Source organism: Falco cherrug (genome assembly GCF_023634085.1).
Source record: "Falco cherrug isolate bFalChe1 chromosome W unlocalized genomic scaffold, bFalChe1.pri SUPER_W_unloc_1, whole genome shotgun sequence".
NCBI classification, from domain to species: Eukaryota; Metazoa; Chordata; class Aves; order Falconiformes; family Falconidae; genus Falco; species Falco cherrug.
In genome coordinates, this window is record NW_026599288.1 from 179,280 (window position 1) to 197,847 (window position 18,568).

At 41.9% G+C, this 18,568-nt stretch overlaps 1 protein-coding gene across 1 annotated transcript in view; it reads right to left on the reverse strand.

Annotated features, from left to right (window-relative positions):
* The window catches only part of LOC129734856 (BDNF/NT-3 growth factors receptor-like), a 248,530-nt gene that overhangs the window by 118,933 nt on the left and 111,029 nt on the right, over window positions 1-18,568 (reverse strand). The window contains exon 12 of the mRNA XM_055700189.1: window positions 2,011-2,199. Coding sequence (XP_055556164.1) covers window positions 2,011-2,199 — 189 coding nt within the window. The remainder of the gene's footprint in view (window positions 1-2,010; window positions 2,200-18,568) is intronic.

Here is an 18,568-nt window from a genome sequence, read left to right on the forward strand (position 1 = left end):
TTCATTGCAGCACACAAAACTAAACACAGACTTATGTATTTTCAGGATCAAGACCTAGTTAGTATTAGTCAGCTGTGAGTTAATGCTTCTGTACTTACTATGCAGCTTACTAAATGTGAGAGGATTCTGTGTTTGGTACAGTTTGGGGTTTTTTTCACAGAACACCATGTATATTGTTTCAGCATTAATGCTGAAAGTGAAATACTGTGTAGTCACTGATGTTTGTTTATAATGTTTAATGCAGCTGGGAGTGGAAGTACAAGAGCCTCATTTAAAAGCATGTCCTTTTATATAACATCAGAGAGCTCTAGTGGACATGTTGCCAATTTATGATTCCCTAGTGGCTTCTGTTTTTCAAAGGAATTAATGCATCTATATAGCATCTTTCTTGTGCTGATCAAGTATCAGCAGTTTGGTGATTATTTAATGCATTCCATTGCTTATGCTATGCCAGATTATTCAAACACCCTCTGGTAGAAGAGATTATGGGTTATTTCTAATTACAAAATAGTGCCATGCAACAAAATTATGGTAAGAGAGAACATTGGGAATATATAATAAAAATGCAGGAAAATGCCTCCTGTTGCACTGCAGGAAGATCCTTATGTGGATTGTTCTTAGTGCAAATATCAAGCTGTGGATTACTGTTAATGTTCACAAGACAAATTAGGTAGCCTGGCATCAGTCTTTACACCCTTTGAAGTCCTGCACATGCATATGCATGCATGTACCCATGCACAGATCAAGGAAGGCACCTATTATAGTGTTTAAACTATGCAAAGATGGAGGCAAAGGTTTTTGACCTAGATTGTATGCCCTTAAACTACAGTTTGTGCTGTGAAGCTAAATCAGTCAGAATACAGAGATGGATATCACTTAGTAGCACATCTAACACTCACCAACTGCACTGGCAATCTTTAGAATGACTTCTCAGAGAAACAGGTCAGGCTTCCAGCAGCACTTCAGAAATGTATGCACAAGTTCACAGCATAAAGAGGTAGAAAGAACCTTCTCTGAAGCAGTTAAAGACCTTAATGTACAGGTGAAACATAATAAGTAGTGCAGTTACTATTAATTACAATATTCTTTAGATATTTTTTCAGTTATTTGCTGCAGCGTTGATTGCTGCTTCAAAAATCAGCATTTCATGTTGTGGTGCGTTAAACCTAGCCAACAGCTCACTCTTGGGACAGGGAGAAAATAGAAGGAAGTTGAGAAGACTCATGGATCAATATAGTGACAGTTTAAAAGCAAAAAAAAAAAAAAGCTGTGTGTGCAAGCAAAGCAAAAAGAGGAATTAATTCACTGCTTCCCATCAGCAGGCAGATATTTAGCCACTTCCTGGAAAACAGAGCCTCAGCACATATAGAAGTTGCTTGAGAAGACAAACACTATAACTACAAACGTCCTCCCTTCTTCCTCCTTTCACTGAGCTTTTACTGCTGAGCTTAATGTCATATGGTATGAAATTTCCCTTTGGTCAATTCAGGTCAGCAGTCCTGGCTATATCCCCTTGCAACCTCTTGTCCATCTCCAGCCTACTTGTTGGGGGAGGGGGGAAAGGAAGAGAAAACCTTGATGCTGTGCAAGCACTGTTCAGCAATAGCCAAAACACTGGTATGTTTTAGCTGCAAATGCGAATATTGACTTCTGGTTCTGACCCAGGATGTGTTTTATCCCAAGAATACATTAGGTGCAGAGGACTGGCCAAAGACCACTGAAATTAGTGGAAAGACTACCAGTGACTTTGATGGAATACAGATTGGGCTTTGAGCCCACTGCTGAGTCCATTGATTCATCACAAGGGCTGAATTTTGCTTTGACAGATGTAAAGCAGTTCATCCCATGTACCAAAGTACTCCTTAATGAATTGCATACATTTTAACTTCACCCTACTACTCCCAGGAACTTACACCATTTTTCTATTAGCACTGTTAAGGAGCCCCAGCACTTGCACCAAAAAAAAAAAAAAAAAAAAAGGATGAACTACATATAGGCATTTGTACTTACAGTTGTCTGGCTTGAGCTGACTTTTAGCAATTCCAAAGTATTGGGGATTTTCAATTATGGGAATCTTTGTCATTCCAATGATGATTGCATCAGGACCTCCCTCAGAAGAAGATGGAGTATTACTGCCATTTGAGATGTGATGGAGGGGACTTGCCGAATCATCGTCATTGCTGATAACTGAAGAAGGACCTAGACTTAGAAACAAAGATTCTCCTGTAATTCAGAACATTTCCCCCCCCTCAGACAATTATTTTTTTTCTTTTTTTGACCAGTTTGTCCTCCATCCCACTAGTCAAGAGCTCTCTTTATGTCCCTTGCTGATCTTACCTCAGGAATTTTATACATCTGGCCATTAAAAATAGGAATGTGATCTGAAATTTGTACTAGAGAACACCTACACTAAATACATCAGTCTAGCATACTGTGTCACTGGGAAAGATCTCCAAATTTGATGAACTCCTATCATTCTCAGAAATAAGCTATGAAATACACACATTAATTATTTTACCTTATGCCCTACTCTGATCACACTGCAATAATTCCTTTTCCCACAAAGCTGGCAAACATTCGCCTTCCATTTGAGGTGGCATTATAAAATGACAACAGACATGAAGGAGATGGGCTCATCCTAATGTGGGAAGCGATATGATTCCTGAAGGACAAAATGGCTGAGAGCCAAAATACAGAAGACAATTTGCACAGTCACAGTAGGTGCAAGGCAGACATTCAGAAGAGCAGTGGAAAACACTCTTCCCACTCCACCATAAGATCTGGGGTCATTTCACAGGGGCTTGTCCAGCACAGGGGAACATTTCTCTGCCTTATGAGGTAATATCAACACCCGAATCTAGTGACCTTCCAGAAGGAGGGGTTTATTTTGATCAGTAATTTAGTGACAATTTTTGGGGTTTTCTCAGTTTTTGCTTTGTATCTTCAATGAAACCACCACAGAGATAAAACCTTATAAATGGGTAAAAATAACCAATATGCTTAGCAGAGTTCCACTTATATGAGCTGCAGGGGCCTTTGATCTAACACTGAGATCAGAATAGATAACATTTGAACTGAATTTCTTCTGCAAATTCATTCAGTGAGCTTGTTAAAGTGATGATCTTTGCTTTGTAGATGTTGATGCTTTTAACGTGGGAAAGCCCAAGGCATAGTGCTACTATGCTTCCCCAGCAGTTTGGCTGTGTGGAGCAATAGCATTTCTTGCTTCTCTCTGCTTTCCAACTGACCTCTCATCTCATATCCCCATCCCTGTCAGCTCCTGAGAACACAGCCACTGGGGTTAGCCTCAGTGCCATGTTCTCAATATTCACTGCCACATTCAGTTCCCAAACAAGTATTATGGATTTATTATTCCATCGTTGTTGGTGAAAAAGCCCCAAAATAAGGTCACCCCAAGCAACATTATACCCATCTATCCTGCTGAAACACAGTGCTCTTCACAGCTGAAACAATGCATGTCCTTCTATCCCAGTGCCTAATGTGCAACACACTGAACTAAAAACTACGTTGCAGATGTTAAGTTTGTGACTCAGAAAACTGAGATTTTCCAGGCTTGAGTGTTTATAGGGTAAATAATTTCATGTCTTCTGACGGGTATCATTAATGTATTTAACTGATTTGCACCCACCAGTGCTTATTTAAGCTTGTATTATGTCATTCCTTGATACATGAGGTTAGAAAAACATTCTGAAACTGTCCAACAAGTTCAGTTCCCATCCAACAAGCATGTCCCCAGGAAGTCAAATGAACTGGAATGGCAGTTGTTCCAGAGAGCTAGAGAACTCCCCTACACCCAGCAGCCAAATGCCTCTACTCCCCTTTCAACAATTTCTGAATTAAAGAAGGGAGGAGGCTCAGAATAGAGGTTTAAACTCAATAAGCACCCTATGAGACTATGTTCACCTGCAAACATTACAAAGCAAGGTAGAGAGATTTTGTTTGAAAATTCTGATGGAGCCACACCACTCTGACCTTTCTCTTGGGTGATCAAGGCTCCAATGTGTTTTCCTTTTCACGTGAAAATCAATGTTTGGTCTTTCCATATTTCTTGTAGCTTCATGAGAAGACCAAATTATGTTCTCATTGTATTGCTTTGATGCAAAAAAAATATGCTACAGTGACAGATTATTTTCTTTCCTAAAAAGAATGATTTAAGTAATATATAACCTCGAGGGCAATTAAATAATAGATACGTTAGTCAGCTTTACAGCACTAAATTTTCAGGGTTGCTAGGTGTCAAAAGGCCGGTCACACTGACATAAATGCCTTTCACCTAAAATGCAGGTTCTTCTTGCTAGCAAACTTTATTTAATATCTTTAACTCTTCGACAGAGCAAGGAACATGTAAGATGGGTAATTTCAACTGAAATGTCTGCATGCAGATTTTATCTAGTCAAATATTTAATCAGGCATCTTTGTTGTTGCTTTCAATCCTAAGAGTCAAAAGTTACATATTTGTTTGTGTTAGTATTATTCTGAAGCAGTAGCTATTTTTTCTCACAAAATTATCTATATTTTTTATGTATACACACATTCACATGTCCCATTATGCGCAAGACTAGAACATTCCAGAAGACATAATATCTGCAAGGGAGGTTTCTAACTATGTAAAACTCCCAAGGATCCTCTTCATAAAGACATCTGTTGGGAGCTGATGGGATTCACCTGACCAAGTGGGGCAAGAGGGTCTTTGCCAACAAGCTGGCCAGAATGATAAGGAGAGTTTTAAACTAGATTTAGGGGGGAAGGAGATGGAGTTTTAAGCAACAGAGAAGAGCTGGGGTCTGCTGATGCATTAGGAACTGTCAGGGAATCACATGTGAGATACCTCAAAGAAATTGGGGCTTGTTCCTCTAAAAAGGTGACATGGTCAATAGCCCTGCTGAAGTGCTTCTATACCAATACACACAGCATGGGTAACAAACAGGAGGAGCTAGAAGCCATGGTGCAGCTAGAAAGCTATGACCAAATTGCTATCACTGAAATGTGGGGGGACAAATCACAGTACTGGAGCATTGCAGTCAACGGCTATAAATTGTTCAGCAGGGACAAGCAAGGAAGGAGGGTCGTGGGGGAGGGGGTTGCTCTCTATGTAAAGGAATGGATTGACTGAACAGAGCTGTCTTTGAAAAACAGCAAGATCTTATGGGTAAAACTTAGGGGTCATGCCAACAAAGGAACCTCGTGGTTGGTGTTTACTACAGGCCTCCCTATCAAGAAAAAGACCTCTTCAGTTTCAATGAGTTCAGTGATCAAATGCTTACCAGAGGCAGCAACTAATAACTTGATATAACATCCCAAAGAATCTGATCCTGCATCCCTGTGATTAAGTGAGCTCCAGGTGATCTCCAGAAGACTAATGGACTTACAAGTGATCTTACCCCACACATAGGACATGCCTTGCTTCCAGGAATTTAACGCACCAGTGGCAATCGCAGCCATCACTTACAGAAACAGTAATGAGAACAAAGTATTTACTTCTCTTTCTAGATTTTCTAATGCTATTTACCAGCTGGAAACAAGAAAGAGGAAGGTGTAGGTGGCCACACTGTATGGATGACCACCAGCTGTGAAAACGGCAAAAGTAAAGCACATCATTTCTCTACACAAAAGGCTCTACTAATACAACTGTGGTAGATGCAACTTAAAAACCTTTGACATAGTAATTAAGTGTGACTTTAAAATTTAAAAGAATCCAGCAATTTTCATCACACATAAATACATTCCAAACGCAGTTGGAAAAAATAGTGCTGCAAACATCAAACTAATTGATTGACACTTTTAATATTGTTCTTGGAAAGGATCTTCTAGTTATAGAACACACCTAATTATAATTGTCAACAACAGAAATCACAAAGTTGATGGCATCTAAATTGTAACTGGCCTTTAATCAGCTCATTAATGAACAGATTTAGCAGGGGAAGGGGACAGAATTTTGAGCAACTCAGAAGAGCCAGGGGATGCCAATTTATTAGGAACCAACAGGGAAACACATGTGAAATGCCTCAAAGGAATTAGAGTGTGTTCCTCTAAATAGGTGACATGGTTGATAGCCCTGCTGAAGTGCCTCTATACCAATGCATGCGGCATAGGTAACAAACAAAAGAAGCTGGAGGGGCAAGGGTTTCCCTCTATGTAAAAAAAAAAATAATAAAAAAAATGGATTGACCACACAAAGCTGTTTTTGAAAAACAGTGATGAAAAGGTCAAGATCTTATGGGTAAAAAATTAGGGGTCATGCCAACAAAGGAACCTCGTGGTTGGTGTTTACTACAGGACCCCCAATCAAGGGGAGCCTGTTGACAAAGCATTCTTACGTCAACTACAGGAAGCATCGTGCTCGAAGGCCCTGATCTGCCAGGGGACTTCAATCACCCTGACATCTGCTGGAAAAGCAGCACAGCGAGCTGTAAGCAGTCCAAGAGACTCTTGGAGTGCATCGAGGATAATTTCTTAATCCAGGTGATAGACAGCCCAGCCAGAGGAGAACCATTGCCAGACCTGTTGCTAGATTAACTAATTAGAGGGGTCAAGACTGGTGGCAGCCTGGGCTGTAGTAATAATACCCTGGTGGAATTTACAGTCTTGAGGGATATGGGCCAAGTGAAGAGTAAAGTCAAGACCCTGGATTTTAGGAGGGTAAGCTTTCAGCTGTTTAAGGAATTAGTGCGGGGAACCCCCTGGGAAACTGCCCTTGGGGATAAAAGGAGCTGAACAGAGCTGGCAGCTCTTTCAGGACATTTTTCTTAGAGCACAAGAGCTCTCGATTCTCATGTGTAAGAATTGGAGCAAGGAAGGCAGGAGACCAGCATGGCTCAGTAAGGACCTCCTGCTCAAAGTACGGTGCAAGAAGGAAACGCATAAGAAGTGGAACCAGGGATGTGTATCCTGGGAAATATATAGGGGCGCTGCCCAGATGTGTAGGGATGTGATCAGAAAAGCTAAGGCACAGTTGGAGCTGAATATGGCAAGGGATGAGAATAATAATAATAAGAGCTTCTAGAGGTATGTTGGAAAAAAAAAAAAAAAAAAGCAAGATTAAAGAAAATGTACTATCCCCTGATAAAAAAGACAGGAGAACGAGTAAAAACCGACATGGAGAAAACTGAGGTAGTCAGCATTTTTTTTGCCTCATTTTTCAATGGCAATTGCTCTTCCCACATTTCTTGAGTCCCTGAATCTCAAGGCAGATACTGGGAGAATGAGCTCCCTCCCATCGTAAGAATAGATCAGGTTCAAGACTACCTGAGGAACCTGAACATACACAAGTCCATGGGACTGAATGATATCCATCCCAGGGTCCTGAGGGAATTGGCTGATGCCACTCACTAAGCCACTCTCAGTTATATTTGAAAAGTCATAGCAGTCAGGTGAAGTCCCCAATGACTGGAGAAAAGGGAAATATCCCACTCATTTTTAAAAAGGGTAAAAAAGAAGACCCTGGGAACTACCAACCAGTCAGTCTCACCTCTGTTCCTGCTAAAATCATGGAATATATACTCCTGGAATATATCTCAAAACATATGGAACGTAGGGAAGTGATCAGAAACAGCTAACAAGGCTTCACCAAGGGCAAGTTGTGCCTGAATAATCCAGTGGCCTTCTATGATGGAGTTATATCAATGACATAGATAGTGGATTGAGTTCACCCTCAGCAAATTTGTAAACGACACCAACCTGAGTGGTGCAGTTGATGCCCTAGAGAGAAGGGATGCCATCTAGAGGGACCTTGTCAGGCGGTAGAGGTTGGCCACATATGAACCTCGTGACGTTCAACAAGGCCAAGTGCAAGGTCCTGAACCTGGGTCAGGGCAATCCTCAATATCAGTATAGACTAGGGGATGAACTGATTAAGAATAGCCCTGTGGAGAAGGACTTGGAGATACTGGTGGATGAAAAACTGCACATGGGCCAGCAATGTGCACTTGCAGTCCAGAATGCCAATTGTATCCTGGGCTGCATAAAAAGAAACGTAGCCAGCAGGCTGATGGATGTGACTCTCCCCCTCTACTCTGCTCTCGTGAGACCCCATCTGGAGTACAGCTTCCAGTTCTGGAGTCCCCAGTACAGGAAAGACATGGACCTGCTAAAGTGAGTCCAGAGAAGGTGCCAAAAAAATGGTCAGAGGGCTGGAACACCTCTCCCATGAAGAAAGGCTGAGAGAGTTGGGGTGGTTCAGCCTGGAGAAGACTCCAGAGTCATCTTATTGCAGCCTTTCACTACTTAAAGGGGTCTTATAAGAAAGACAGAGAAAGACTTTTTACCAAGGCCTGTAGTGACAGGACAAGGGGCGATGGTTTTAAACTGAAAGAGGGTAGATTTAGATTGGACATAAGGAAGACATTTTTTATGATGAGGGTGGTGAGACACTGGAATAGGTTGCCCAGAGAAGCTGTGGATGCCCCATCCCTGGAAGTGTTTAAGGTCAGGTTGGACAGGGCTGCCCCATCCCTGGAAGTGTTCAACGCTAGGCTGGATGGGGCTTTGAGTAACCTGGTCTAGTGAAAGATGTCCCTGCCCATGGCAGGGGTGTTGGACTAGATGATCTTTAAAGGTTCTTTCCAACCCAAACTATTCTATGATTCTAAGTTTCTCACTGAAAGTCATGAGATCTACAGGGCACGAGGACAGATGTGCAGGTCAGTAGGTCTGGACAGACTGGCACATCAGATCACCCAAGAAACCTACTTCACCAGACAGAAAAGCCCTCTAGGAAAATTGGAGTGTCTTATGCATGTTGCTTTTTTTTTACTATTGATTGTGCAGGACCGAAGATGAGCATCCCCTTTTCCTATGGCTCTGCTCTACGAGATACTCTCCAGGGGTGTCATCAGGGAAGCCTTAGCTTGTCTTACAAATGTTACTGATTTCCTTCTACTTTCAGGCAGAACAGAAAACATTTGTATAACAGATATCACAACCACTATCTGGTACATATCTTCAAAGTGGTAAGCACTGTAACCAATAAATCCTCACAGTTTGTCCTCCATGAGATACATATTTCTATTATTCCTGTTTTGGGGGCAGCAAAAAGAGTTCTGCATGGCTTGCTGATTTGCCCAGCAATGCAGGCAGGATCTTTGTCAAAGTCACAATTAGGAGTTGGGAGGGACTGCTAGCCCTTGCCACCAAACAATAGAGCCTCTTGACTTATATCTCTCTTCTAGCTACAGGATAAATGGTGGCTATAAAGCAGACCACTGTGTCATGGACACATTTGCACTGTCTGCTGCTCAGATTATGTGTCCTGTCATAAAGAATGATGAATTTATGGCCTCTCAGTATTGCTAATCAAAAGAAACATATCTGAGACAAAAATCTAGCAGGGATGTGGTATATTAATCAATAAAAATATGTAAGCCAGAGAAGTAAGGATACAGGAAAGCAGAAAATTTTGAAGAAAGAATGAAAGAAATAAGGATTTATAGTTTCTAATTTACATTATATCCCCATATAACACTACAAGCTTGGGCAAGAGTGGCTGGAAAGCTGCCTGCTGGAAAAGGACCTGGGAGTGTTGGTTGACAGTCAGCTGAATATGAGCTGGCAGTGCGCCCAAGGTGGCCAACAAGGCCAGTAGCATCCTGGCTTGTATCCAAAATAGTGTGGCGCACAGGACTAGGGAAGTCATAGTCCCTTTGTACTCAGCACTGGTGAGGCCGCACCTTGAATACTGTGTTCACTTTTGGGCCTCTCACTACAAGAAAGACATTGAGGTGCTGGAGTGTGTCCAAAGAAGAGCAATGAAGCTGGTGAAGGGTCTAGAGCACAAGTCTTATGAGGAGTGGCTCAGAGAACTGGGGTTGTTTAGCCTGGAGAAGAGGAAGCTCAGAAGATACCTTATTGCTCTCTCCCACTACCTGAAAGGAGGTTGTAGCAAGGTGGGTGTCGGTCTCTTCTCCCAAGCGATAGGACAAGAGGAAACAGCTTCAAGTTGTGCCAGGGGAGGTTTAGATTGGATATTAGGAAAAAATTTCTTCACTGAAAGAGTGGTCAACCATTGGAACAGGCTGCCCAGGGAGTTGGTGGAGTCACCATCCCTGAAGGTATTTAAAAGACGTGTAAATGTGGCACTTAGGGACATGGTTTAGTGGTGGAATTGGCAGTGTTAGGTTAATGGTTGGCCTGGATGATCTTAAAGGTCTTTTCCAACCTAAATGATTATATGATTCTATGATCACTAAGATCATTCATTATAGCCACCTGCACATTTGGATATATAGGAAACATGGGTAAAATGATAATCCTTCAAAAACATTACAGTAAAAAAATCACAGCCATAATAATAAAGATCAGCTGGAATGCATTTGTTGGCTTCAAGCAAAAAAGAATAATTCAGCCAATTTTAAATCCTTGTCGCCTTTCATTTCCTTTTAAAGCTATTTAATTCAACAATCTCTTCACTTTTCTTTAATATTCCAAGTTAACAGTCCCATTTCTAAGGTTGGGAATGAGTTGCTCTGTTGTCTGGAAGATAAATACAACATGTACAGAAGAAGCACAAGTTTCCCTATGCTTCTTAGACAGTATTTATCTGAGAGAATAGCAAAGCTACTTGGAGTAGACAACTGGAACAATTTTGCAAATTCTGTTTAGATTGATATGGTTAGACATAGTTAGAAGATATGTAGCTATGACATACCATGGAGAAATTCTCCCTGATATTGTGGGAAAATCGCTTGGAGTGGGGAAATTACAGAAAATTGGAACCTAATAGAAGTTTTAGTATTATAGCAACCTTTTCAGGGAAAAATACAGTTGCCACTTTCAGGATGGTTGGCATGTATGGAATCTACTCCACCATGGTTCCCTAGGCAACACAACATGCTACCCTAGAGGAGCAGTGGAGGGTGGAGTGGAGTGGAGACACTACGGCCAGGCTCTGCTGTACTCCCTGCAGGATTGGGAACTTGATGGTACCATACAGCCAATAAGCTGCATAGTGGCTGTCAAATGGAAAATATATGAGATGTCCATTGCTGGGCTAACAACTGTGGTGAAATTATTCTCCTTAAATGAACCTTGCTCATTATAATCTCGTTATAATACTAACACACACCTCCATCCCAAAGTTACCCGCCTCCAAGGCACGACCACCCCTCACCAAGCATGCGCTTTCTATTTCTTATCAACTATGTCTTTAAATGAAAGTGAGAGAAGTTTACACCAATCAATAATGAAAGAATGTGTGACTAGAGTCACTCAAGCTCCACCTGAGAGTAAAGAAAAGTATAAAAAGTAAATGAATGAGGGGGGAAGTTAGGGAAGACTCCATTGTAACTTCTGGCATCAGTCAATGGGCTGAACCTGTCTTCTCCTCCATAGGGACACCTATTGGGTAAGAACTTTGTCTTATGCACGCTAACTCATGCTAGCTGTTATTAGTGATTAATGTTTTGATTGTATATAATTTGGTTGTATATTGTTTCAAGCTTGTTTTTGCAGGCAGTCCCTATCACTGGCAATCATGAATCTTAACTTGTCACAATTTTATAATAAAGAGTGTTATTCCGTAAACTGTTAGTGTGAGTCCTTTGTGGGCGCTAGCAGTTGCCGGCAGCGGGTAACACATTCAAATAAAGTGGGAAGACCCGCTGAGGGGTTCCCCTGATGCTGTTGGCATGTTTCCCTGAACAAGTCAGTCAAATTGCCCTCCAATCCAGCGGGAGTGTTCAGTGAAGGGTCCCTGTAAGGGGATGCTGACAGACTGGCTGGGCACAAGGGTCTCGGCTTTCCTGGGGCACTGATAGACAGATCAAAAACCCGGGGTTGGGAAAATATCTCTCTCTCCCCCCTGCCCCCCCCCCCCCCCATTTTCACGTGATAGATATTTAACTTACATTTTTTAAAAAAGAACACAACAAGAAAAAACAACCCCCTCCCTTCCGTAATGAAACTATTTCCTTCCTTTAAACACTCCCTGATTTATTTCTTAGAGTTCAGAGGCACTGTCTACAGGACTGTCCTATCCAAGAAAATCAACTGAAAACATGACATGGAAAGCTATAAGAATGCTCAGAGACCTGAGGAAAAACTGGAAGAAATGAGATTTAATTTATCCTAAAGAAGAGATGAGATGTCTGAGGAGGTGCACGACAACAGCCTTCAAGACTGTTGCATAAGGAAAGAAACAATATTTATTTCATGTCTACACTGGACAGGAATTAAATGTTAGGAAGACTTCCTCAGGCATTGGAATTGTTCATAAATTGTAGAGAAATTTCCACTTCTGGAGAAGCCAAGTTAGGTAAATATCTGTCAGGAAAGATACATAGTTGATACAGGCTTAGGACAGGGAATAATCTCCCATGTCCCCTTCCAGCCATAATCTTTCATGATGCCAAAAAGGTAGACCTTGAGAATTCTTACAACAGATACTTTGGTCTCCTCAAATGCTGATTTATCTATTCAGAATTGAATGAGGCTTGTACCTGAACAAAAGTATAATAGATATAATTAAACTACATACATTTCACTGCATTAGCAGTGGTTCAGTCAGGAGAGAAGCACATCAGTAACGCATGAATCCACAGTTTATAGTGAATTATTGCTATTAGAATACGACTTATTTAATTGCATTCTTCATATACAATTAATTTCAGGGTTTCATTTCCTTATCTTAATTGCTTCTTGGGCCTCTGGTTTACAGAAGATAAGGAGGAGTGGGAGCCCCTTATTGTTTTGTGAGTGGGTACGGTTGTGTGACTGTGTGTAAGGGTGTGACTGAGATGGAACTCAGTTCCGAAGCGAGTGCGGAGGTCTTTTAACCGCGGTTCCAATATCCCGCAAGGGGCTTGGCCGGTGAAGGATCGAAGCGATCGTTCTAAGTGTTCGTGGGTGGGATAACACTCGCAAGACACCTTTAGATACAGGCACAGCCAGGAGTTTGGAGTTTTTTGTATAAAAGGTTCCAGTAATGGGTCAGGGGCAAAGCAGATCCTTAGACTTGGAAGGTTCAAGGAGGGGCCTCTGGTTTAAAAGGGGAGGAAAATTACCAGACATTCCACTGGATAGTCCCTTACAGCTAATTTTAAGATACTGGAATAGCTTCAGAAGCACTAAACATAAGGACAAGGCGAAAATGATTCAGTTTTGTATGGTTAAATGGCCAAAAGAACCCTTAAGACCCCACGTATTTTGGCCGATGTTTGGGTCCATGGAGGACTGGGTCTGTCAGGCTTTGAACATTTATGTTAATAGCAGAACACCTGTGGATCCGGAAGAGAGCAAGTATGCTGCGACCTGGTTGGGACTAACGGAAGCACCTGCCACTCGGATATTTAATTTAACTACTAAAAGGGAGGGTGAGGAAGATAAGGAGGAGTGGGAGCCCCTTGATAATGTACCCCCTCCATATAACCAACCCTCCCCAACTGCACCAAGCCCTAGCCCATCCCCACCTGCCCAAAGGACAAGGACAGGGAAAGGGAACAGGAAGGAGCTGAGGAGCAGAGGGGTTTATACCCGTTGTGGGAGGTACCCTTGGGAGGTAACCAGGGAGGAACAGGCTTTGTGATGGTGCCCCTCAATACGTCAGATGTGAGGAATTTTTAAAAAAGGAAAATGGGTAATTTATTGAATGATCCTCTAGGGGTCGCAGAGAGATTAGACCAATTCCTGGGACCCAACACGTACGTGGGAGGAAATGCAGTTGATTTTGGGGTTCCTCTTCACCACGGAAGAAAGGGGAATGATTAGGCAAGCGGGAATGAGAATATGGGAGAGGCAAAATCAAGCCGGACCGCCCGGAGATACAAAATGGCCGAATGTGGACCCTAACTGGGGCCTTCAAACGGTGGCAGGACGACAGAACATGAGGGATCTTAGAACTATAATAATTCAAGGTGTCAAGGAAGCGGTACCGAGGGGACAGAATATTAAAGCCTTCAATGAACACCAAAAGAAAGAGGAGTCCCCAACGGAATGGCTGGAAAGGTTAAGGACAAGACTCCAAATGTATTCTGGCCTGGATCCAGATTCACCCGGGGGGGTGGGGGGGGCGCTATTGAAAACTCAGTTTGTGGCAAAATCATGGTAGGATATACAGAAAAAGATAGAGAAACTGGATGACTGGCAAGACAGGGGATTGGAGGAATTGTTGCGAGAGGCTCAAAAGAAGAAAGACAGAAAGCTAAAGCAAAAATTTTTGTGGCTGCTATCAGAGAAAGCCAGAAAGGAGGGGGGAAAGGAAAAGATAAGGGAGGTAGCTTAGACAACAGACCGAAAAAGAAGGACGGGAACTTACCAGCTTGTTATTATTGTGGGATGAGAGGACACTTGCAGAGAAACTGTTGGAAGCGACAGAAAAATGAGAAAATGTTTAAGGAAGATTAGGGGTGTCAGGGGCTATACCTTCTGGGGACCCAAACATCGACAGAGCCCTTGATAAAGTTATTAATAGGTCCCCACAAGGAAGAAGTTTTGTTTCTGGTAGATACGGGGGCCGAAAGATCGACTATCCAGAATATACCAGATGGACTCAAAAGGAGGAATAAGCAAATGTCCATGGTAGGGGCAAAAGGGGAATCCTTCCCTGTGTCAATACTGGAAAATGTTGAGGTAGAATCTGAGACCTATGTGGGTCTTAATGATCTTTTACTTGTTCCAGAAGCAGAATATAACCTATTGGGGAGGGATTTGATTATCAAAATGGGCTTAAAGCTTAAAGGGGAAAACAGAAAAGTCTGGTTACATACATTAACAAAAGAAGATGAGGGAGATATAGATCCCCGGGTATGGTATAAGGAAGGGGAATTGGGAAAGGAGTCTCCTAATCTGTTTGGACAAACTTTGGAAAAATATTACAATCTTATGAGACAGAGGGGGAAGTGATGTTACTACAATATGTGGATGACCTACTAGTGGCAGGAAAAACCGAGGATGATGTGTGGAAAACCACTGTTAAACTATTCATTTTTGGGGGAGAAAAGGGACTGAAGGTGTCAAGAAAATATAATACCGCGTTTTGGGTTGGTAGGGAGTATTGACTCTGACCAGAGGACACATTTCACATCTAAAGTGTTATGGGACTTAACCACAGCCCTGGGCATTAAATGGGAATATCATACTCCCTGGCATCCACAAAGTTCAGGACGAGTTGAGAGAATGAACCAAACGATTAAACAACAATTGGCCAAATTAATGATTGAAACCCAACTGTCTTGGATAAGATGTTTGCCATTGGCATTATTGAACTTTTGGACTATGCCCCATGGTGAAACAGGTATCTCATCTCACTATATGAGATGTTATATGGGATGCCGTATTCCCAAGGAATGTCATTGGACTATTCTTTGATAGAGAATTATGAGAGCCAGAAGTATGTAATTATGATAAGGAAGCAATTACAACAACTGAGGGAAAAGGGACTTAGCACAAAACGCCCCGTTGGGGTTTGCTATTCATGAAATACAACCAGAAGACAAGGTCTTCATAAAAACCTGGAAGGAAGAATCATTAACTCCTCGATGGGAGGGACTGTACCTTGTTTTACTTACTACTGAAACAGCTGTGAGAACAGCAGAAAGAGGTTGGACCCATGCCTCCAGGGTAAAGGGGCCAATAAATACCGAAGCTTGGAAGGTTGAATCCACTCCTGGGGAACTGAAACTGAGGCTGAAGAGGGACGGACTAATGCTCCAGCAACGTGGCTCTGCATGAATTAAAGGGCACCAGATAAAGAGAACAAGCCTAAAGGGAGGAAAGGGAGAAGGCAAGACCGGGGCAGGACCCTCCACTGCGGTGTGTATAGTCTACCGAGGGAGGCAACCCCTATGGGTATTGACTACCGAGCGAGAGGGCCTCGACTGGACTTCTCCCGCACTAAGGTTACACTGTTCTGAGAAAATAATATAAGAACCCTTTTAAACCATATAATTAGTTTTCCAGGAGCCAGATCACCCTGAAAGGCTGAACGGTAACACAAGCCCAGATCGATCCTGAAGGCGGCCCAACCTCTTGATCGGAGGCGTTTTCCATACCCTCAAGATTGGACGGCACAAGGGATAAGACATGCTATACTTCCTGGTATTGTTTTTACAAGGACAACTGAGACATGGGTATGAATGGAAAAATAACTTTTTCACTCTGGGGGAGGAGGTGGTCAAGGCCTTTAACCTTAGTATTAGGTTGCAAGCTGTCCTTGAGGTTATAACCAACCAAACAGCGACGGCTTTGGATCTCTTGGCTGATCAGTCCACCCAGATGAGGGACGCCATCTTTCAACATAGAATGGTTTTAGATTATTTACTAGCGGAAGAAGGGGGAGTGTGTGGAAAACTGAACGACTCCAATTGTTGTTTACAAATTGATGATAACGGAAAAGTGGTTAAACAGAAAACGAAGGAAATTAGAAAATTAGACCACGTCCCAGAACAAACTTGGAAGGGTACAGATTGGGATTTGTTTTCATGGTTGTCTGGTGGACTATGGGTTAAAAGAATATTATTCTTATTCCTATGTGTTGTAATAATACTGTTATTTATACCTTGTATGATACCTTGCTTTACATTATTGATACGCCAAATAATAAATAGTACCCAATTTGTGAAGAAAGATAATGTACCCATAATGATGCTTAGGAAATGGACCCCCCAAGAACTGAATGATGAAATCCAGTTGGTACTAGCAAAAGCTGAAGAAGAGACATGAATTGAAAATATTAAAAAGAAGATGAGGGATTGTAAGAAATGGTCCAGCAATTCATGTCAATAGAGAGGTTAAAAGGTAAATATTGGGACCTGGATCTAGGGGACAGGAGAACAAAGGAGTTTCAAAATGACTGTTAACTATTGCACGGGATGCTACACAAGTCTATGACATCCAGCCAAGAGATTACCAAATAAGGAAGAAAAGGCAACTGAAGGAGGACTGGAGGACAAAGCCTGGGAGGAAGACTGCTAGCCTTCAGCCCAAGAAACTAATTGTAATAACCCTGCCTTTCTTAGAAGTAGTGATGAATATGTATTAGCTTAGGAACATAAAAACCAGCCGCTTGATGTAACACATGTGCGTGTTAGAGGAGCCCTGACTCCCCACGCACCCAGCGCTGTTTACTTGCCTTTTATTAAATCATATAAAACTAAAAATTGACTCGGAATTTATAACATTCTGAACAGTTTTAATTAGTGGAGGTGTTAGCTACATAGCACAATAACACAAAGCCTTGTACCATTTTTCATTTTCTGTGAGTGGAAGATTTCTATAGTCCACAAAGGCTGCATGAATTATAAAGTCTTACATTGAAATATACCTCTCAATTTTGTCTCAACAAACATTCCAGCATAATAGCTTCTAATTCATTTTTCATTTACAACCACACTAGCTAACTTTAAACATGACATTCTGCACAGAAGCAAAATTGAATGACTATACACAATTAACTCACATACCATGCCCAAATTATAAACAATGTCTGCAGAAATGTGGTATCGCTGTTTACTCAACTCTTATTTAGATGATCCTGCAGCCCAACTAAAGATTTCTTGGACTTGCATTGAGACCCATCATGGCTCCTCTTTATGGCCTCTCATTATTGCTAGTCAAAAGAAACATATCTGAGACAAAAATCTAGCAGGGATATGGTATATTAATCAATAAAAATATGTAAGCCAGAGAAGTAAGGATACAGGAAAGCAGAAAATTTTGAAGAAAGAATGAAAGAAATAAGGATTTATAGTTTCTAATTTACATTATATCCCCATATAACACTACAAGCTTGGGCAAGAGTGGCTGGAAAGCTGCCTGCTGGAAAAGGACCTGGGAGTGTTGGTTGACAGTCAGCTGAATATGAGCTGGCAGTGCACCAAGGTGGTTCCCTCCCATCGTAAGAGTAGATCGGGTTCAAGGCTACCTTGTTACTGAAAATTGTAACCAGGAAAGCTCTTGGTTTGCCAAATGATAATTTAGAAAGCAAACATTGGTTTATTGCAGCACTGGGTGCATGGAGGATTTTTCCTCCTAACATACACACCAAGCTACTCAAGGGTGCATGTTGCAATTTCACAACATTATGCATTTTTTATACAATAGAGTATTTACATATAGTACATTGCATATTCATTGTCATTCACACACAGGTTTGGTTACAAGTTTCTTGTTTCTGATGCAAATTTGTGGGGATCCTCAGACAGCATTACTGAAGCTTTTTACAACTACACATACTCCCCAAGCCGGGTTTTGCCCTTTTTTTTTTTTTGTTCCCCTCCCTCTTTTGCGGGGGATATTTGAGTCAGAGGTCGTGATCTCCCACTACCACAATTACCTTTGTCCTACTTTCATGGCTTTTCTTCATCTCCAAGCATTCCCCAGCCTTGAAAACAGGCTTTGAAAACAAAATCCACCTACAGCTAAAAAGGAGGACATGCCAAGCCGGTAAACTAACAGTCCACTGCACTATCTTCCTGGGTAAACAGGCTTTGGGTCTTGATGACCTAAATTTTGCATATGCTTGGGAGGCAGTATTCAGCTTTTGAAAGAGGGCTGATGGAGGGGCAGGAAGCTTCAGCACAGAAGAGAGGCTGTACAAAACTGTCCCTCAGTGAGCACA